Source organism: Periplaneta americana, chromosome 12, assembly GCF_040183065.1.
Source record: "Periplaneta americana isolate PAMFEO1 chromosome 12, P.americana_PAMFEO1_priV1, whole genome shotgun sequence".
NCBI lineage: Eukaryota > Metazoa > Arthropoda > Insecta > Blattodea > Blattidae > Periplaneta > Periplaneta americana.
The window spans coordinates 108,206,323-108,229,512 of record NC_091128.1 but is presented as its reverse complement, the minus strand read 5'-3'; the positions used below and the strand labels follow the sequence as shown (position 1 = coordinate 108,229,512).

At 35.1% G+C, this 23,190-nt stretch overlaps 1 protein-coding gene across 6 annotated transcripts in view; it reads right to left on the bottom strand.

Moving 5' to 3' along the window:
- Positions 1-693: 693 nt before the first annotated feature.
- The window catches only part of LOC138710789 (protein PRRC2C-like), a 141,037-nt gene continuing 118,540 nt past the window's right edge, over positions 694-23,190 (bottom strand). For 4 of the 6 annotated variants that reach the window (XM_069841899.1, XM_069841901.1, XM_069841904.1 and 1 more), the window contains 6 exons: positions 20,421-20,568; positions 16,169-16,395; positions 15,916-16,075; positions 6,676-6,839; positions 6,013-6,274; positions 694-1,783 (listed from right to left, as the gene is read on the bottom strand). In XM_069841899.1, coding sequence (XP_069698000.1) covers positions 1,554-1,783; positions 6,013-6,274; positions 6,676-6,839; positions 15,916-16,075; positions 16,169-16,395; positions 20,421-20,568 — 1,191 coding nt within the window. In that variant the 3' untranslated portion in view covers positions 694-1,553. Of the gene's footprint in view, positions 1,784-6,012; positions 6,275-6,675; positions 6,840-15,616; positions 15,729-15,915; positions 16,076-16,168; positions 16,396-20,420; positions 20,569-23,190 lie in introns of those variants that run through there. The other 2 variants (XM_069841900.1, XM_069841903.1) reach the window with 2 other exon arrangements.

The following is a 23,190-nucleotide window of genomic DNA, read 5'->3' as shown; positions in this document are numbered from 1 at the left end:
TCTTCTCCATTTTTCTTGTTCTTCTCTTCTTCCACTGCACATCAACCCATAGCATATGCCACTTTCCACAAAATGTTCTTTTTAACAAACACAATACGTTCACCAAGGGGAAAAACAAGAACACCTAAACCATAAATTTGGGAAGATTCCCATTAATGACTCCCTTCTCATATATGCGCATTTCCCAACTTTAACTGATAATGACAATTTTCAACCTCATTTATTATTCATTTAAACTTCTGGTAAAGCAGTTCCTTTTTATTTATATAATACTATCATTTCTTTGCATATTATCTCCCTAATCTACAAGTGTCTGGGTGGTACATCACTACACTTGCACGATACATAGGTCATCACCTTCATTCCAAACAATAACTAGAGACCGACTGCAAACTGTATTTAAATACTGTGCAAAGATGTGAAGCATTACTGGAAAGTGAAATCCCTAGTCACCATCTTTTCATCTGTGGTTAAAGAAACAGTTCCTTTCAGTTCCCTACACCCTGCTTCAACGATAATCTGATGCGCACAAATCTCGTCATGGTATAACATTTAGTTGTGACAAAGTAAGGAATTTGATGTAGACAACTTCATGAGACCACATCACTCCTGTAAATTTACTGTGCTGCAAACTGCATGACACTGTCCATTGGGTATTACACACATGCACAGAAGTAACAGGAACTCATGTACTCAACTCAATAATAATAATTAAAAAAAAAAATACAAAAGTTACAGGCAAATTCTTTTGAAATATTATTTTTCTTTTTAATCTGGACTAAGAAACTATATCTTCATAACAATTTTCGTCGAAGTCCTCATTTCACAAACAGGTTCACTGGAATAATCATCTTATCTTTGCACTGGGGAGAAATAAATGTGTTACTGGAAGATTGCATCAAAGCGACATTCAGAGAAGTCCCTTCAGTTTTGTAACCCAGTTTTCAAAGTCTCTGGATGCTAATGAAGCAAATTTTTTAATATTCATCGACACTACCATGAATCACTTCCTTGTAATGTAGTTAATCTCAATGCCATAAAATCCAAAGTTTCTCATTATGCTGCCAATACACAAAGTACTGGTCAGTAACTCATTATTATTAATCGAAGGAAATCAAAGCTTCTTTATTTTAAACTGGTAACTTCCCCCAAACTTGATTATCAGTAAGTGAAGATCAGAGAAACACAAACAACCTCTGCATGTTATATCAGAATGCAGGGAGGAGCGAGCAAACAACTGTTGTGGTATGCAAAGCTTTGTCAACATCCACTTGTGAGTGAGAATGTCTAAACGAGTTATTTATGAGATATACATTTCTGATAAGCTTGTCACACGGCCATTCTGCTGAAAGTCACAATCAATCAACTTACAGAATATGCCGAACTCAAAGTAGTACAAGCACATATCTTAAAATACCAATAATATCGGCAATTTCTCGTTTGTTTTTTATCCATGGCATCTAACTAAATACAGTACACGCACAAGAGGTACGTAGGTTTGAAGAGAACAGATATTTCAATTACTGGACATATGTGATGTGCAATCATGCCTGCTATTCTGTGGTGGGAGTCGAGTTCTCCTCTTTCCCTGGTTCAGCAGACATCTTCATCTCAGCTTGTTGCGCACTACTGGATGCCACAGACTTGGTGCTTGTAGATCCTCCACTACTTCCATTGCTGCTTGAGTTAGCAGTATTATTTTCTGGCATCTTATTCTCACTACTTACGTGAGGATTTGATTCGGGCTTCCCTTCTGAGCTGTTTTCCAGCTTCATGTTTGTTCCTGCCAAAATTAAATAAATTTTCTCAATATGTACAATTCAATAAAGGACATTTACAACTACAGCATTCACAGTTCAATCAAATTTGTTCCCAGTCTGGAAATTCATTTAAAGAGCATATTCAGTGCAAACAATATTTTAGTATGAGTTACTAGGGATAGTGAACTGCATTCATAACCTCTCCTACTCAAAACTCATCCTTACCTTCCCGTGGTGCAACCTGTTTTTAACAAATGAAAGTCTGGAGACTGAGTCACAGTGGTATAACTGTTTCATCAAAAATAGAGGAAATGCCATTTCAACATGCTAATCTGCCATGGCATGCATAAGCGTCCCCTAAGGCTGGCAGCATACTGCATCGGATAGGATAGTTTTATCTTGAATTGTCTGATGTGAGAGTGATTACACGCATTGTTATGAGGCTGCAGATACTGCATCAGACATTTGTCTCAGCAAGAATGTCCAATGCAGTATGCTGCAGCCTCATATGAATGCATGTAATCCAGGGGCGTATACTGGTTAAAGGGTTTGGGCTACCGCTGACCCTATTATTACACAAAATATATCTAACAATTACTTTAATTTTAATTACTATGGTAAAACTAATAATACAAAATTATTACATTATGTTATATTATAAACTTTTTCTTTTGTAATTTCCTTGGGCTACTGCCGGTAGCCCCGGTAGCCCGCAAAATACGCCCCTGATGTAATCACCTTCCTACAGACGATCCGAGACAAAACCGTCCTGTCCGATACAATAATCTACTGGCCTAATGCTGAAGAGTGGATATGGTCAGTGAAGTTGTCTGACAATCCTGACTAGGTCATGTGAATCCACTAACCAATGGTAGATGTGGTCCTCCAAACAATTTGGGGTTTGTGTGTAGGTGAAGTAACTGCTGTAACTGGTGCCTACATTAAAACGATTATACTTTTTGCTACATCACTCTTCTATATTGGAGAGTTAATGACTTTATTGTCAAGAATTCAGCATCAGTTAATAACAACATAAAGCAGTTTACACGAACATTTTACGAATAAATAAATTAACAATTCCTCATGCTTCGCCCATTCAGAGTGGTCTTCATGTAAAAAGCATATTATATCACTCAGATATATCAATAATAAGAATATCTTTAAGAAAACAATTTACGAAGCTTTTGCGAGACTTTTTCGGTAACATACTGAAAATTACGTATCTATATATAAAATTTGAACTGGTAATGGAAATTACGGGAAAATGGCTAAACGGATTTTAATGAACGACTCCTCATTTTGAAGCTTGGAACCCAAAGATTTGCAGAAAAATAGTAGTTTTCAGTGAAATGTCAATTTTCCTACATAATTTTCCTATTTTCCAAAATCCATCTGTCGTCAGTTTTGAGAACTAAAGGCTTTTCAGAATAAAACAAAAACACACACTACAATAAGCAATATTACATGAAGGCCATGACCTACGGGATTGCCAACATATTTAGAGCAAATCAGAGCAAATTCTGTGAAATCATAATGACAATAATATGTCGATCTTCATTTGTGTAATTTCTATAACGTCTCTATAATTGGTTATTAAAAACTTTCAAGACCTACTAAAAATAATTTATAGGTCTGATTTTGTGGTGTGTAATTTTCTGAGTACAGCTGTGAATTGGATATTAAAAACCACGAAACTTGAGGTCGTTTGATGACACTGTCATCATTAAAAGTGAAGTATTACTATAGTTAATACCATTATGTATTTGTCACTAATATACAGATTAATGGTATAGCCTATTGATGATATGAAGCTCAAACCTTTTGGAGTTACATAAATAGATGTAGAGAACATCTTAAATTAGATCTTCATTTCTATAATTTACTGAGTGACAGCTGTATAATGTATACAGTATATGTTACTGAAAACTACAAAATTTACAAAAGTTAAAATTATTGTTATTAAAAATGAAATATTTTTATAGTTATTAATCAAGTGGTGTGGGTCTTTTTCATAGATTTAATGGTGGTGTGATGTGGATATTTATATGCGTGATTCTCTCCAGTATTGTCTGGAGAGAGTGCAAAAATTACAGTTCCTAAGGAAAGACCAAAATATATTACTTGCTGATAAAATAAGAGGCCTACAAGATTTTTGTAGTCCCCTGATCGTTTCAGCAAGATCTCTTAGCAGGATAAAATGATTCTATCCTCTACATTTCAAGGTAGTTCACGAAACATGCAACAGCTATACCAAGATGTTATGTCTATTGTTCGAAAGCATGGCAAACCTAACATTTTCTTAACTCTCACCTACAATCCACAATGACCTGAAATAGCTACTACTGCTTTACTCCCACATGAAAAATCCACTGATCGTCCTGACATTGTTACTTGCGTTTTTGCTTTTAAACTCAAAAACTGAAGGTGAACAGATTCAAGAAAAAGTATTTGGCATAAAAAACCATTCAGAGAGAGTATGATTCATTGTTATGGAAGCAAATAACTTTTAAAATAACTGGTAGGCCTATTCTTCATTAAAAATAAATCTGAAAAATTTTTATTTTAACTTTAATGAACTTAGTTTGCAGCATTTGCTGCACAAGCCACTAGTCCAATATAAACGCAATTCTTATCAAATACGTTGTTGTTGTTTGTTGTTTTCTAATGCCAGGCGTTTGACAATAAAGTCATTTGACCTCTTGCACTTCAATATTTTTCAAAGATATTATCATGGTCAGCCACTGAAGCACAGATTTTGAGGTGTTCTGAATCCATTTCTTGGTTTGAGTTGCACAATGGGTAGTTAGGGGACTGATATATTCCAATTCTATGCAGGTGTTTGGCCAAACAGTCATGGCCTGTTGCCAATCTAAATGCAGCTACAGACGATTTTCGTGGTAAATAGGGAATTAACTGTGGATTATGATGCAGAGAGTTTTTTATCAAATATGTAAAAATAGGCTATCAGATATCCACCATCAGAAAGATGGGTGAAAATTTAATCTCATGGCTCGCCAAAAAGAATAATATTTATAGACACTGAATTTGTAATAAGGTATTCAGTGAGTGACATTAAACATGTGACTGCTGTCTAAGTCAGATAACATACGTGATTAGCATCTTTTTATATATACAAAGAAAATAAAAGTGATCAATGTGATAACTTACTGTCAGTAACATCAAAGTAATTGTTATCAACATAAATGTACAGAACAAAGTGTTTTGTGATGTATCACTTTGATTTTATGGACAGTTGTGTTCATTGTTAAGATTTTCAGAGTTATTTTTAAACAGCATCAGCCATGGAAGGTGTAAAATGACAAACCTCCAATATACTTCTAACTTTACACTTTTGCAAATTCAACTGGCATATTGTGTCAAGAAGTCTCATTAGCTGCTTTCTGAACTACGTTGTCAACACAATAATATGTAAATGGACGTTTTCTATGTTTTAGCACAGAAAAATCGGTATTAGAGCTTACAACTATGTTCAAATAATTTATTTGAAAACGTCAAAGTTTATGAGAGTAAAATTTTACATACAAATCTTTTCAGTAAAACAGTGAATTGATTGAAGATTTACAAAACATCAGCAAAATTAGTGATGGTATATGATCATTGAAAATCTGATCAACAAACACCAACAAGAAAGGAGATGAAATATGTAGGACCGTTGGTTATTCACTTCTAGATTCTGAACATAATGTAAGTATTCCAGAAGAAATAAAAATGCTATCAATTTGAGAATTTATTCAAAATAACTACAACAGACCGAGGGAATGACAATTAAAACGCAATTTGAAACACACCCATAAATAGAAATAAATTAGGTTACCAAAAAACAGAATGATTGGCGCAAGATTTTGAAGAATAAGCATGATGATGATGATAATGACGACGATGATGCAGTAATGTGGCTGTTCACAAGAATTTTGTGATTTCTTTCAATGTGGTAGATGTGTTTATTTCTTTGTGCAATTTTATATGTAACTAGTAAAACCAGTAACTAAGTCCTTACTCTCTCAAATTTTGCACATGTACTTTTTATTTCACAGAAATAAAATTAATCCCATTCAATTGTTGTCTGAAAAATGCAGTACCACCCTCTAATTAAACTGAAAAAGCATCAAGTGATTCACGCAATACAAAGTTTACAGATTTCTGCTGCAAACAGTAATAAAATATGACCTTTAGCACAGAATTGACTGAAATATACTGAAGCAGAATGGCTCTGAATAACAAGTGTACAAACCATGCGTTCCATAGTAGGGCTGCCCTCCAGCCTGACTGGTCTGCATTTTATTCATGTTTGATGGTGGTCTTGAGGGAGGTGCGTGGGATGAGTTGTGCTGAGGTCTATGTCGGCCAGACCCTCCCATCATGTTGTTATTCGGTGCCCCACCACCTTGCTGATAAGCTACTGGACGCTGAATTGGGGTTGGATATCGAGGAGCCGGTGGCATGCCACCTCGTACTCCCAAATTCATTTGACCCCTGACGCCTTGCTGAAATGCCTGAAAATTGAAATACGTAAAGTTGATTTTCAGCAACAAAGTGCTATACTATGCAATCAAACTAAGAGATATATTAGCCAAACTTGAAAGTACTAATGAATGATGTATTATAAATTTCAAACACTATTTACTCACTTCACAATTTCACTGGCATAACTTCAATATGAACCAACCAATCAACCACCGCCACTGTCATTGTCATATTTCTATGTACATTATGTAAATTACTGTATGTATATCATATAAGGAAAACATGCAATCATTCAATGTGAATTGTACAATATATACTCTAATCCGGCAGTGTTAGCAACGATCACTGTGCCACCAAACAAAAGGACTTCTGCTTTGGTTGAGTAATGACAATTCTATATTAAAGTAATCAAATAATTTCCGTAACGTACCAGCTGAGAAGACTGAGAGACTCCTTGATATGGGCTGAATTTATGATGTTGCTGTTGCTGTGTTGGGCTCTGTTGCTGTTGTTGCTGCTGCTGTTGCTGCTGCTGTTGTTGCTGTTGCTGTTGTTGCTTAGAATTACGAGATTTCGGTGATGGGATTTGAGGAGCTGTGTGTAATAGAAAATGCTATTAAGACTTGTGAATACAAAAAGAAAAATACAAGAGTAATTATAGCATATTATATAAATGTGTTTCGATTTTTACAGTTGCAGTGAAAAGAAATAGAATCAGCAATATCTGATCATTTTTATGATATATGAAGTATGATGACAAACCAAGTAGTGACAACATTCAATACGCAACGAAACATACTACTGAACTATATATGTGCGTGTGCATATGACAAGGGACCACTTGGTGACTTTTAGTTTCCGATATAATCTTAAAAACTAAGAGGAATGCCTTTGATATGATCACATCCTAAATAATGAACTGTATATGTGTTAAAAGTCTTGCATCAGCTGGATCACTCTCAAATCACTGTTTATACGAGGAAGAAAAGCGACCACTCGGCAATGCATTTGTCTAATTACCTCTTTTGATCTCATTATGTATCAGTATGTAATTACTTAATTCTGATTTAGTTTTATGTTCAACTGTGTAAGCAAGTTTTAATCCTGGTTGAGTGTAAGAGAAGGCCTTAAGGCCTTAACTCTGCCAGGTTAAATAAAGCCATTATTATTATTATTATTATTATTATTATTATTATTATTATTATTATTATATCCTTCTCACTGAGTAATGTATGGGCCTGCTGAGTGGTAGTGTTTAAGAATGTAGACAACATAAACACAAGATGTTATTACGAGGTTCTGTCTTCTACATTCGTAATTCTGCTCGCCTGGGAATCTAAGCCAGTTTTTATTGTATCCATTTGTCTGTGCAGTAGAATATTGTTGAGTTCGGAAGTTAAAGTAGAAGTAGGAGTCTATATTACTGTGATTCATTTATATGACACATACAGTTAGTTACTTTTCATCATGACAGAGGACAGCCCCACATCCGAATTTATTTTAAAATCACTAAAATAATATTCAAATCCAGATTTACCATCTGAAATAGCCGATCGTGACAATATTTCAGTGCTCCTTTGCTTGGTGAGAGTGTTTCATGTGTATCACAACAGATACATCTATCATATGATTCCCAACAAATAGGTTCAATCTTCTTTCCTACAGAGTACAAAGTGAGTCTGTTTGGTGTTACTTGTGAGCCATTAAACACACTTGTATTATTATATGTGATACTAAAAAGGTGTTACATCACTTAGGCCTACTTGAAAATTTTTAATGGATGAAAAAAAATGTTGAGTTCCATGCAGGCAACTGCGTGGATTAAAATAAAACAGTGCTTTAGTGAAATAACTGACGTGGCAAGGGATGACAAACAAGAATAAGAGCTACAGAATTTCTTTAGTTTCTGTAGACACACGAAGTTTCAACCCGATCTTTATTTTGGATGCTTTAAAAGAGCATTTAGCAGGAATGTATGTTCATTCATTGATGAAGTTATGGATGTAGCAAGAAAAAACTGTCCATCTACCAATTCCATTGTTCCTATAGCAAATTGAACAGAAACAGTTGTTGTTTGTTTCAACTTACAACTGACAGAATAAACTGCAGGCAGGAGTAAAAAATATGTCTAATTTGACATAAATGCACCATTTAGAATTCAGACAGGATTGTCCTGATATGGTGTATTCTAAAAAAATCCATTAATTCAGAAGAAGTAACATACAGCATTTTTAATGATGACTTGCCCTCTGACTTCAGAGAGCCCCCTGAAATTATTAAGTCTGTAGAACTTAGCTTGGATCGATAAATGTGCTTCTTCAAAAAAAAATCAGACCTTTTGTATCACAGAAGCACGATACGTTGTGTCCTCGTCTTTCATCTGTACACAACCAACCACACAAAGGCAACTAAAGGGAAGAAACGAAAACCACCAACACCAAGAAAATTTTTTTCCAAAAAAGAGATTCCGCACCACTTGTGCCTACTGTAAGAAGTCACAACATCAAGATCAGTTAATAAAGGGGCATACAATGTGCCCAAAATGCAGGATTGAGCAGATATAAGATGAGCAGACTGCTGGTTCAGTTATATAGTTAGTGTACTTTACAAGTACTTTGGACAGAGGTTTCCAAATGGAAAAACTTAACTGTGCATTTATTATTTCAAATATTCACAATATATTTAGTTGTCAAGAAAAAATATCAGTAAAAAAAAAAAAAAAAAAAAAAAAAAAAAAAAAAAAAAAAAAATGGGAACAGCGTAAAATCCCAGTAGATTAGTAGTTATTTGAGTTCAAAGATAACAAATCTTAAGGGCTGTACTGTAAAATTGACTTTTCTACATATTGAAAGTTCTTGTTGCTTTTAGACCTTTAAAATGCTTTGGAATCAGATTCTTCCATTCTTACTTCAAATACTTATGAAGGAATATTAAAACATATTAACTCAATACCAGCCAAGTGGTCCCCTTTTCATGCGCACGCACACATAAGGGAATGAGGGAACATTTGATCAGAGTAAATTTATGCCCATATTATCTAATTGAATAAATGTATGGAGAGTAAAATAAAATAATATGAACAGTATGATCAATCCCTTATCATCAAATTCATAAAATATGAGGCACTGCAAATATTAGGGGCGAATTTGCAAACAAGATTCTTTGTCGAGTTTGCCCCTAATATCCGAAGAACCTCATATATTCTACTGTAATACTATGCAGAAATTATAATGAGCAAATTTGAAGATGAACATAATATGATACTACATTCTTGCCATAGTCTGCAGATTCGCAACTATGTTGTTATTCAGATATTATTCTGTTATCTGAAGTATCTACATTCTGTACCGTCTTAGAGAAATGGAATCTTAAAAATCTAATCATGAAAAGATCAGACTGAATTATTCTTAAGATATCTGATTCAATTATGCTAAATTTTCGATCAATTTTTCGTGGTTTTATACACATCGAAGATTATATTTTATCTCCTTTCATAACACATTAATTTGTAATCTAAATTCCTATTAAATAATTGTTTGATACGAAAATGTTTTACTGAAAACATTGTCAAGAGTTTTACACTCATTAAAAATCTGCTAGTCTAGAAATACAAGTATGGGTGCAAGGGAACCACAGCATAGGCTATAAATATATAAGTTAAAAGGCCCACAAAATACATCTATTCAATATAAAAATATGAAGTAATGTAATATTCAAAATAAATACGCAATTTCAATGAACTTGTGCATCAGTAGGCTGACCAGATTTTCCAAAGGTAAAACCGGGACACTTAGATTTAAACTTCACTTCAGTACGTACCAGTCATTTGCTGATCTAGATATAAAGATATTGGTAATAAACTGTTATGTAGCAGCTGAAAACCCATGCTAAGAACAGATTCATTTTGAATATTGGAAGAAAAAATCTATGTAGCCTAATACATTTTTATCATTTGATCAAATAAAAATGTAATAACGAGTGTATTTACTGCAGTGCATAGGCTATTGCAAATTACTAAATTACTAGTACAATGCAAAACAAAACGCAATATTCTATAGTCCACATGTCAATAATTCCTAATAAAACATGAAGAACACTTTTGACCCTTTATCATCAAACTTATACTTATCATTTGAATGAATTGATTTCAGCAGTTCTTTGTTTGAAAGGACATAATCAAAAAAATTCTGTGTTTGATAGAGTTTTCACTGTAACAAAACTAGCACGACTTTTTTTCATCAGACCAATACATGTTAATCAAACCGAAAACCCTTTCTATGGCAACATTTGTACATGATAGGCCCAATGCAAAATAATTTTTTGCAATTCACCAGATATTAATTTTAGGGCATGATGGCAAACACATAAATAACAATTGCCTCACATTTAATTCTTGCGCAACAATATCTTGGCCTAATAAATAGCTTACAAGTCAAGGAAGAAGTAGTGTATAATCGATCAAAAGTTATGGTTGTGATAGCATGGTACATGGTATGCAAACGTACCTTCTTCAGTAGCCAATTTCATCTCAGGAATTCCTGGAGTTTTCCTACAAAAAAATTTGTCCATCTTCTTGCTACATGTAGCCGCTGGTAACACTTCCTTTTGCACATGATCATTTATGTTGGATCTTTTACAGTAACTGATTGAGAACACTAATTTACTAACTCTACACTGAATTTTATTGTTTATCTCACTTTCTTTTAAATAACGAAATTCTTTTTGTAATGTTTCATCAAACAAGTATTTCCATTTAGGCACTGTCACACAGAACACAGCTCTGGATTGGATTTAACAAACGTTAAAAACGGTACACTTAATTTAAATTCGTGAAGGAAAAGTTCACAGCTTACTAACCATGGATATTGTTTTCAGTACTACCGAGATTTTAGAATTCGTCTGCTAACTTTACTATTTTTATTCACTGTGGAACACTGTTACGATACAGTTTAACTACAGTCTAGTATATACAGTCATGAAGCTAGAGTTGTTGAGGTTGCTAGGAACAATAGACTGTGTTGGTATTATTTTGCATTGTCTGTAATGAGGCGATAGTAACGATCCTAGTGGTTAGTAATTATCTATGGATGCATATTTATTACATATTGAGCTTCGTGACTGTATATACTAGACTATGGTTTAACCCCATGAGTGTGCATACAATTCTAAACGAAAACTGTCTTCAAGTTTAGTTACGCCTATTGCTAGAGCCTTTTAAGATGAGTGGGGGGGGGGGGGGGTGACAAATTTAGTTTCTCGAAATTCTGGAAATTGTTTCCACCTCAGTGCAATCCTTTTAGACGAAAATAACAATAAGCAATGCTGTGGTTGCTGCACTGCTGTTTGGTGAAATAAGTTTTTGATGACATGTTACTTTGTAAAAATACATACTTTTCTAATGCTCAATTCTTGTACTGTTTGTAATGATAAAATTAAATAATTGAGGAAGTATTGTATATATTTCGCGTTTCTATTAAAAACCGGAACAATGAAGTGTCCTGAACTTTTTTCTCGGACTCTGAGACAATAATTTGAGAAAACTGGGACTGTCCTGGCAAAACTGGAATGTCTGGTCAGCCTATATATCAGTATCAGCCTAAGCACAACATCCAAAGGGTCCTTAATATTTAATAATAGAAGTAGTTCACTCGAATTGCAAATGTTAGCATTGGTCAACATGCTTCACTGAAATAACTAAATAACGAATCATAGACAAAAATCATCTACAAATACTCAGTATTAATAGGCAATTTTCACACGTTTCCGTCAAGCCTGTAATGCTTCTAACACAATCAGACATTATTTCACCTCAGAATAAAAAGATTCTACCTGCACTGATACACAGCAGACAATCATTTTTGGCTGATGACCTCCACTGTTTACACACGAAAGGGATTCTATACCACAACAAACACAAATGAACAAAGAACAATTTTATTATTCAAAACTGTCAAGTTGTTTGGAAATATGGAAACAATAACATGAATTTATTCACATTACAAACAAGAAAAAATTATGGAAATTACAAATTATTTATTTAATAGCTATATTCTACTGTTAAATCCGACTTAGTCCACAGTGTTCATCATACTGTTTAGGGATGTGAGCATGGTAACAAGCTTAGACTCTCAGTTATGCTACTGTCCATCTTTCTGCACTAGCCAAAAATAACTATCTCTGCTACATCTTTTAACTCTTTTCAAATCAATACTTATTTCTGCTTGATTTACAAGCAATAAAGAATCATTTTATTAATCTTAACAAATGTGTGAATCTGCGACATGGTAAGAGGATCACTGAGAAATCCTCTAAGGATATCATTCAACAGTTATTGTTCCTGAGAAGGATTAACCTGAGAATTGTGATGGGCTCACTGAGGAAGCATTACACCATTATAGAACATATGCATTGATTAGGATTTTAGAAACAAAATTCCAAGTGTATGCTTTGGTGGCTAAAAATGAAGTCTGAGACTGTGACCTATGAATGTGAATAATTAAACATGGAAAGTTATCAATCATTCGATATCTAAACTCCAAGGCAAAGAATTATATCAAATGGATATGTAAGTTTCTGAAGCTAATTGAAGTTAAGAATATTTAATTAACTCTACTCACTGAAGTTAAGATTATTTAATTAACTCTGCCCTATTGATCTCAAAGAGGTAGACATACTGGTCCTATTAGAAGAAGATACTTACAATTTACTGGCATATTACAAATATTCTACAGTAAAACCCCGATAAGACGCTGTTCAAGGGACCGGGTGTAAACCGCGTATTAGATGGGTATATTCATTTTGACTTATATACAGTATCTATTAGCATTTTTCTTTATTGAAATACATGATTCATGAAAGGTAATACAGTATTACTCCATTATGTAATTACTGTACTGTATGTCAAAGACATTTACAACATGTACTGTACTTAATTCTTTCGAAAAAAGTCATTTATAGTTGTTTACTGTGTGTATGTACTCCTCATGTTTACCACACTTCAATTTCTTGCGATTACATCCTCCCGACATCGCAGCTGTAGTGATTGAGTCGCGATTTTTTATTATCGTTCTTAATGTCGATGATGGGATTCCTAATTAATCAGAGAGTTGTTTCTGAGTAAGAGTACTGTTCTCTTCGTACTTACGTAAGATTTCCAATTTTTTTCGACACAGAAAGCATTTTTTGTTTAACACTCACTGTAATCACATTCACAGACACTTCAATACACTAAAGGACAACAAACTGTCCAGCAAAAATTTCCAGAATTTTATTACGGCCGAGCGAGGAATGCTGTTTGAGAGAGAGGCTTAGCAAGAGGGTGAGGTATTGTAACTGTATGTAGGCTTTAATCATGCAGGTAAGGAGTCGAATAAGAGCGTAACAAGAGGGTGGGGTATACTAAGGTATGAAGTATGAAGGTTTAAATGCACAGATAAAGGGTCGAATACAAATACTTTTCAGGTTAATGGCACCAGTGAGTTCAATGACCAAGATGTTTCATTGCTGTTACAGTACATTGCTGAAAATTACATCGAAAATATTCCACAAAAACAGCATATTATGCGGGACTTGTACGCAACAAACAGGGTATTTTATAAAGGCGTTATATATGAAATGTGCAAGGACCGGACAAAAAAAAGTGTATTACACGGGATAGCATAATAAGCGGGCGCGTCTTACCGAGGTTTTACTGTATATAAAACTGCAAAATATTGGTATACATATCAGAGCAAAGTATGGTTTCTTTCTGAATTCCAGAGGAAAGACTTATCTGACGTGTGGCTTCAATAAGATGGTGCACCAACTCATTTTGCCATGAGTGTCAAAATGTGTCTTAAACTTTTTGCATATAGGTGGATTTGTCTCGGATCCAAGAACTCTCCTTCAACTATGACAAAGCCACCACGAAGCTCAGATGTCGCCACACTAGACAATTCTCTTTGGCAAATCACAAAGCAGGATGTCCGCAAAAGGTGCTACATTTCAAATGTAGAGTTGAAGAATGCTGTGAGCAATGTCTTCATGACTGCCATGCCACAAATGCTACAGAAAATGAACAAATAGACTTGAAGACGCATCCATCTATGCAGAGACCATGAAAGAATACATGCTGATGTTTTGGATTCGTAATATGCAAGTCAAATTATTTTAAATCTATATTGATGAGAGGAGTATATGGACTTTTCGCCCACTGTACAGAACTACGAATGAAGGAATGCTAATAACTTCAAATATCAGTGAAATTTTTGTGTAATTCAAGGAATTAGTTGACTGAAATATGTGATCTAATAGTAGTGAACGTAATAATGATAATGAGAATATTCATGTATGCAAAGAAAGAATAACTTTTTATTTATCTTAGTATTTGAGTACAATGAACGTTTTAGGTTAAGTGTAGTTGAAGTAGAAGAACTTTTCACCAACATTGGACATAGATTTGAACATCCAACGAATCGTAGTAAATCATTATTTAAATGACATCAATTACTAACTATACTGCATTGATTAGGTAATGGTAGTCAATATCATGGCGTAGCACATATGCATGGAATCAAAGTTTTCAGTGTGTAGATTTTATTCACTCTATGATAGCAGCTATATATGATATACAATTTCAGTATAGCTTCTTCTTTTTTTAAGACTTTCGTAAATGCATCTAACAGAAAGTCTTTCCTTGCTTCTAGCTCTTTTAAAATAAGTACAGCAATTTGGTCTCTTTTGACACAATTTTCACGAATTTTCCTTGTTTGCAAAGCAATACAAAGAAAATTATCAAGCGCATGTGAGAAGATCCATACTTGCACTGTTATGCATGAAAAATTATGACCATCATCTCAAAGTGGAAGATATTGACAAATAGAAGATGAAGTATTTAAATTATTATTCCTAATAGAATAATTCAGACCAATATTGTAGGAATGATGATATACCGTTTTTTATTAATCCTGAAATACGAATTTATTACCAAGGAGGTGGACATAACCTAATTCAAGATATGGAGTCAAGTGGCAAACAGCTGTTCCTCTGCCATACACTTTTATGACGTCACATAAATTTGTATTAAGAGACTGTGTTAATACCTTAATACTATACAACTGCAGTACATTATTTTGTGGAACAGAAAGTTATAATTCCTTACTATACAAGAACTTCTAATTAAAATATATTAGATCATACTTTTGAGGAATACAGCCCTGAACTTCAAATGCCTTCACTGGAAGTTAAGTCTCTGCAATAGCAATTTTCTTTATTTTAATATTCCTTCCAATAATTCTGCTTATTCAAAGATCAAAGATAAATTGATACAACAATGATTAAGCAATCGTGGAATGAGTCTGAAAGGGGAATGACGGTACTCGGAGAAAACCTACCCCACAGCTGTTTTGTCCACCACAAACCCCATAGAATCTGTCCTGGATCGAACCCTGGTCCCCTCTGGTGAGAAGCCATCAGCTGACTGAGCTACAGCTGGGCCATTAGTCTCTGTATAAAAATAACCTTTTTATTCTGAGGTCTCGGTCATTGAAATAATTTTTGAAGTAATATAGTAAAACTTCTACTGTATGTGTTGAAAGATTTTGTATATGACACAGAACGTTAATACTATATAACAGTGTCTTATTAGTTACGACATTAATGAATTAAAGCTAAAGTAAATTACTTAATGTACCTGAAGAAAATACTGAAGCTAACACGTCCTGCTGGTTACTGGATGGAGATTTCAACTGAGCCCGACCATTTGAAGCAGCATTATGATCAGACGGATGTTGACCACCTGATTTCAGGAATGTTGGGCCAGGAAGTCCTGTGTTCCGATACTGTTGTGCCATCTGCAGAAAAGACCAAACCAAAAATAATATTAGACTGTTTAACAATATGCTTCATGATAATGGTTCTGATATAAAGCATGACTCAATTATTACCTGTGAACCAAAATTCTGGAGTCCAACAGGTGTGGCAGTACCAGATTGTGTGCCATAGCCCTGCAGATTGTATGGGGAACCAGTTTGGTGCAGCTGTTGTGCAGAGGGTGCTGGCTGCTGAACTGCTTGTAATGTTGAATTTGTAGGCTGGTAGAAACCTGTTTGGCCCCCTGGAATTAGACCCCTCAAGACATCAGACACTACCACAGGGTTCTGGCATGAGTTTGCTGCAACACAAATTAATGTACTTGTTTTCAAAAGAGTACATATAAAGTTACAAAGAGTGGCATGCATCTGAAAGAAAACAAGAGAGAGAGAAAGACAGTTAAGAAATTGGTAAATTTACATTTTGCACTATTTGTCCTCTGTGGCACAGCTATCACCGTGCTTGCCTTTGAACCTAAGCACTGCAGGTTCAATTCCAGCCAAGTGCAATGGATTTCTGGGCAGAAAAAATCCTAAGTGAGGTTCTTATCAGATGGAGAAGTAAAAACCACTGGTACCAGGTATATTTACTGCATGTAAAAAACTCCTTTGTTCACGACTACAGATGAATAAAGATCTATTCTATATCCAAGCCTGTCTTTACTCTATTCTCAACTCTTAGCAACAGTGTTATCAGGGCAATATATCAATTCAAAATTTCACTACTATCCAGCCTTGTATGTGCACAAATTGAATATGGACATCACTGAACCCAAGACCACTTAAGGATAGTCATTATTTGTACAGAGTTCGGAATTACAAACCAATCAATCCACGTTCACACTATGATCTTTATTTTATTCTCTTTTCTTATTCCTGTTACATTTCTTTCTAGCCACACTTTCAGTCATGCTATCTCTGCTTATAGTGTTTTCTTATCGTAATAACGCCCAATGTCGCAATATTCGCACATACTGATGTTTTTTCAGCCTTGAAATAATGTCACAACACAGTAAATTCACAATGTATTAATAAACCAGCTTCATTCAGTAACACAATTCCACTTTTATACTTGGGAAAGTCTATGTTGGCAGAGCTACCTGATGTCTTGGGAAGGGTCAGAGAGGGTGAGTTGAACTAATCCTAGTACACAGACACTTGTATAACAGCATTTCCTCTTTCTTTCCTCCCCCTCCCTCGCCAAAACCAGTATATCTGGAGAGGTTGTCAGTGGTGGATGTTATTACAACTGTGTGTTAACGAAATATTTCAATGTAATTTCAGAAGGTGCCTATGATTATTTTATAATTTAAATGTTGTTGTTGTTTTCTAATGCCAGGCGTTTGACAATAAAGTCATTTGACCTCTTGCATTCCAATATGTGATTAAATGGCAAGTTGTAGCTGATTTAAGTGAACACCATATTTTAACGTTTTGGTGGCTACTTCATTCACACACAACCCCCAGAATGTCTGGAGGACCACACCTGCTGTTGGTCGACGGGCCCATTGGACCTAGCTGGGAGATCTTGTTGATCACCAGCTTTCCCTCCTTAAGCCACTGGAGGACGATTTTAGTGCCATAGCAGGTCAGCACTAGTAACAGAAAAGTAGAAAGAGGAGGAAGGAAGGGGAAATGAACCCCTAGGCCTCGAATGCTCTAATGCCGTCGGGGTCAAAGAAAGTAAGAGTTCAGTCAGAGGACTGGATAGGAAAGGGTAAAGAGGGAATTAGGTATTGAATAGAAGAAAATTATACCAAATTCAGTCATTAACTCATCAAGCTGACCAGTGCTAATTGATGAGTAGCCCCTCCCTTTAGTTCAGCTCGTAAAATTATGCTTACTAACAGCTGCACCACGGGAAGGTAGGGATGGGACATTGGGGATTTGTCCAGGTTGGTTCCTTTAAGCCTTCAATGGGAAGGATTAATGGCTCTCCCCCCTGTATCCGACAGATACCCTTTTGCAGCCATAATTTAAATGTTAGAAGTGCTGTGCTTTATATTAAGCCTACTTGTCCTAGTGTTTGTGATTTTGGTGTAGGAACAAGAGGAAAGCCACTGCAGTCTGACGCCAGAGATATAGTGTGCAATGTACGTAAGTTTTTCGTAGAGGAGTATGATGCTTTGAAAGTCGGAAATCCTACAATAAGCGTAGTTGAAGTAGCGAAGCGAACTGCTGCTGCATGAGGAGTATCTGAATGCACTGTTTACTGTATCCTAAATGAAAAGAGAGAAGCAGATGAATCAGGAAGAAAAGTGTCAACTCCAGGCAAAAAGCAGCCACAAAGAACTCCTACAAAAACCAATATAGACTCATTCACTGTGGCCGCCATCAAGAGGCAGATTTACTTCTTGTACAAGACTGATTTCATTCTGAATGTGGAAGATATCCGTGATGCTCTTGATAAGTCTGGGTTATTTTCTAGCAGTAAATGGTCAGTGCGGGAATTACTAAAAAAGCTTAATTTCCATTACACTAAGAATAACTTCGGATGGAAGCTTCTATAGAGAAACCCGACATAATTGCTATATGATTCCATTTCTTAAGGAGAATGTACAACTTAGAATAATTGGCAGCCCTATCATTTACCTAGACGAAACATGGATAAACAATCACACGAAGAGCAAAATTTGGGTTTGTGACAATAGTGACATTCCTCTGAATATGCCCTTAGGAAAAGGAGAACGATTTATTATTGTGCATGCTGGATCTTCTTGTGGATTTATACCAAAAGCCTACCACAGTTTTAAATCAAAATCTACCAATTATCCCCATGAAGAAATGAACGCCATCAATTTCAAACACTGCTTCGAAAACAAACTCCTTCCGAACATTCCACAAAACAGCAACACAGTAAAGGATAACACCTCTTGCCATTCTGTATAGTTAAATAAAGCTCCCACTTCTGCCTGCATCTTCTAAATCAGACATTCAGTCTTGGTTACATCAGAACAACATAGAGTACAACTCAAAAGCGACAAAAATCGTACTGTATGACATAATAGAATTAAAAAAGGAGAAAATGGTAAGGTACGAACTGGATACCTTAGCTCAAAGTGAACCACACTGGCATACCATAGTATGACTGCCACCACACCACTGCAACTTTGGTGCCATTGAGTTCATTTGGGCACAAATGAAAAATGTCACTAAATACAACGTATCTTTCAAATCCAGTGACGTTATAAAATTATTTGAAGAAGTGTTGTTCAAGGTCATATCAGAGAACTGGAAAAATGCGTGTGCACATGTTAAAAAGGAAGAGGATTTTTATTGGGAAGGAATGCTTGATAAGGCGGTGGATCATTTCGTAATAAGTTTGGACTCTGATAGTAACGAAATGGAAGTAGAAGTAGAAGAATCAGCCACTGCCCATGTAAATAGCTTCATGGAGAGTGTCTGTCTCTTGCCATCATCCCCTCCCCAGAAGTCCAGTCAGCCAATGAGTGAGTGAGAGGTAAGAACTATATCTTTCTCTGTCTAAATTTCTCTGCCAACTAAAGAATTCTATACTAAAGTAACTATTGGTTTGTGTATTATGTAGTTACCTTTACAGTGGATTTTTTTTTTATTTTATTGGGTTATTTTACGACGCTGTATCAACATCTCAGGTTATTTAGCGTCTGAATGAAATGAAGGTGATAATGCCGGTGTAATGAGCCCGAGGTCCAACACTGAAAGTTACCCAGCATTTGCTCATCCTTTAGAGTGGAATTAAATTAATTATAGTGTGTTAGTATGTGAAGCAAACACGATAACTAGTAAGTTGAATTTTGACGAGAAGAAGAAATAGCAATTTTTCACCGAACTCTCTCAACCAGGAACAGGACTACAACATGGAGTCCTTGTTCTCTCTTCCCCTCCCCAAAGAGGGCCCTGCTGAGGATTTTTATCATGCTTAAAATCCTCTGTCCTCACCAAGTTTGAACCTACAGACCTCAGAAACAAATGGCAAGCACGGTAATTACTACACCAAGGAAATAATATGAAATTACAAAGCATTATCTCATCTGTTATTTAGAGGTGAATAAAGAATATCATGTGAATCGCACATACTTCCACAAAGTACTGTCACTTTACAATATCTCTGCTGAATAGATGGTGTATGCAACTATACACTAAACATATCCTACCTAGAGTAACACCACATTTTTCGACCTGTACCTCAAACAACTACCTATATAACATATAGGCCTAAGCAAGGTTCAATGACAACAGGAAGGAAAGGGTAAACAGTAAGAAGCCAGTAAAGTGATGTATTTCTTGTTTTATAAATTAAAATATAATTTCGTACAAATTTTAATAAAACCGTTTTAGAACTTACCAGCAGATCCTGAATAGAATGATGACGATGGAGTAATTGTGGGTACTACATTGCTCTGCACAGGACCTGGTCTCTGCACCATTTGAGAACTAGACAGGTAGTTCTGATTTACGTTCAAAACTTGACTTGGGTCATACTGGATGTACAACTGAAAAACAAAGATGTTTCATAATAACAACACTATAATGGATATGACCAGGCTTCACATGTTTGTCACAAGAGCTATATTGGATGGAGTGGTTTCTCCTGGTACATTAATGATGTCAGTCAAAGGCGCAAGCAGGTTCAAGACATCTATGAGTTCTGACTTGGGTTATGTAGGAGTGCACATTGTTATGTATGTTTGTATGTCGATGAGTTCATTGTGATCCCGTTCAGTCATAGAGAAGGTGCACCAGGAGACAAATGCAGTCAATATCTACACTACAGTTATTTCGAAATTCGGAAATGATTATTTCTGTGTAAGGAATGGTAACATATTCTCAGAATGTATATTTTTTGCCACTGCAATAGTAGTTATTTCAATAAACAGGTGTAAATTATCGTTTGTATATATGTATAAAACTTATGCTGTATATTTATTAACAGATTATTAATTTTGAAATTCAATTGTAATCAGTGGTGTGGCAAACATATTTGTTCAAAATGTTTCGATTGTGCATACCATTAAAATTAATTTGCAGTGTTGTCATGATATCGCCACCTGAATGCACGAACTAGGTAACTTGATTTTTCGTATTTTGTGACATTGTCTATTTACTTATTTATTGCACTAAGGAATATGTCTGGTTTTCTTTTACCTATTTGTTATATTGGAAAATAGATGTCGCTGGTATTGTTCGATCAGTTACCTAGTTCCTGGATTAGATTTTGTGCGATTTTTGCTATGCTATAAAAGAGGTAACTAAAAAACGAAAATTTCGAGTTACCTAGTTCTTGCATTCACGTGACGATATGCTCCATTATATTTTACATTCATCGCCGTACAAGGATATATTTCTCAATAAATTCAGCATGACAAAAATGCGAAGCCTGGATATGACACACCTCAAGAAAGAACTATAAAAATTTAACAGCTACATATCTGTCATTATGACACTGGTAAGCAAGAAGGCAAATGGAAGAACTCCAATACACTGAGCATTAGCAACCAATAATAATAATAATAATAATAATAATAATAATAATAATAATAATAATAATAATAATAATAATAATAATAATAATAATAAATGTAATGAAATCTACAAATGACACAAAACATGCTAAATATGGTGAACATGATTGAGCCCTGAAACTTTATAACTAAATTTCCAGTGTAATTTCTCACATAAAAGACAGTAGTGTAAGTTTTCTCATAGGTTACTGTGCAGAACACATTCACTTCATGGGAGCTGCACAGAATATAGTCACTTAAAGGGAGTTACGCATATGCTACATAAGCATGTGTTTTCCATCCCAGTGATCCTAACATGTCTGTTAACATTAAACCAAAGGTGGAAGGTGGCTTCGTCAATGGATACTTAAACTTTCTACAAACTCATTAGAGCATACTGTCATCTACTTCAGGACCCACAGTAATTTTGTTGTAGTCGGTAGAGATGAAAGTGCAACCATTTACACAGAATCATAAATAACAGATCCAGAAAGGTCGAAATCCAGGACACTAAAAGCTCTATCTTCAATGGTAGCCATTTTACTTCATATCACCTTGTTGGCAAACAGTGCATTTTACAGCCGAAAAGTAGACCAACATAAACTTTGAGAATTTCTTTTTCCACTGGTAGCAATTTCATACACCTAATTCTATTCAATGTGAGTGACATATGTTTATAATTGGGAAGACATTTAGCCTACCCCTTTATGTTTACAAACATCTGCAAAATTTACTAAAATATCCAATTACACTTAATACAAATACAATAATACGAACATTATCCTCTGCTATTGCAACAAGTAAAATCATTCTACCAATGAATGTTTTCCACACTGAAAAGCACCTTACTGCAATACAAGTATTACCAGTAACCACATAACTAAAAAGTAGAGTTGGGTTGCCAAATTTACGTAGATACTAAGTATTAAATAATTGCAATTGTTATTCAGTAGTTATTGTTATAAAACAAAAAGTCTCTTTTTAATTAAACCTAAGTTCAAACCAGGACAAGTATTAGTAAAATATCCAGTCATATGCACAATGCAATGCATGTAAAATCAATGACGAAAGAAAAACTGTCAAAGATCACATGTATGTACATATTTTATAATTATTCGTTCTTATCACAGTAAATAATTTATTTGTTGTAAACCATTTATAAGTGTGCTGCTTGGAACAAAACAACTATATGTCAATTTTCCTGTATTACTTGTTCACCCCTTTTGACTGGCAATCTAGCCATGCATCAAAATTCAGCACATCCTGGTCAGTCCCACATTCCATCTCGCACAAGGGGAGAACATTCTTCTGAGTATTCTAGAAGGCACCGCTCAGTGTAGGTTAACTTACTGTCGATCAAGCCACAAGTCCAGAATGCTCCTTTCTATCCCTGACCAAACCGCTAGTCTAGTTCAATCTCTCAAGAGCGCAACCAAGCATTCTTATTCTTCACATACTAAGTAACTCTACTATCGACCTTTCGAGTATTAGTTCAAAACTTGACAGTTCTCAATAGTGTTCCCACTTCTGCCTCAGCAACAACTTAATCTGACTTAGATTCCCAAACAGCCATACTCGTTGCCTTGGCCAGTAGCTTTCCAGGCAGCCTTCTCT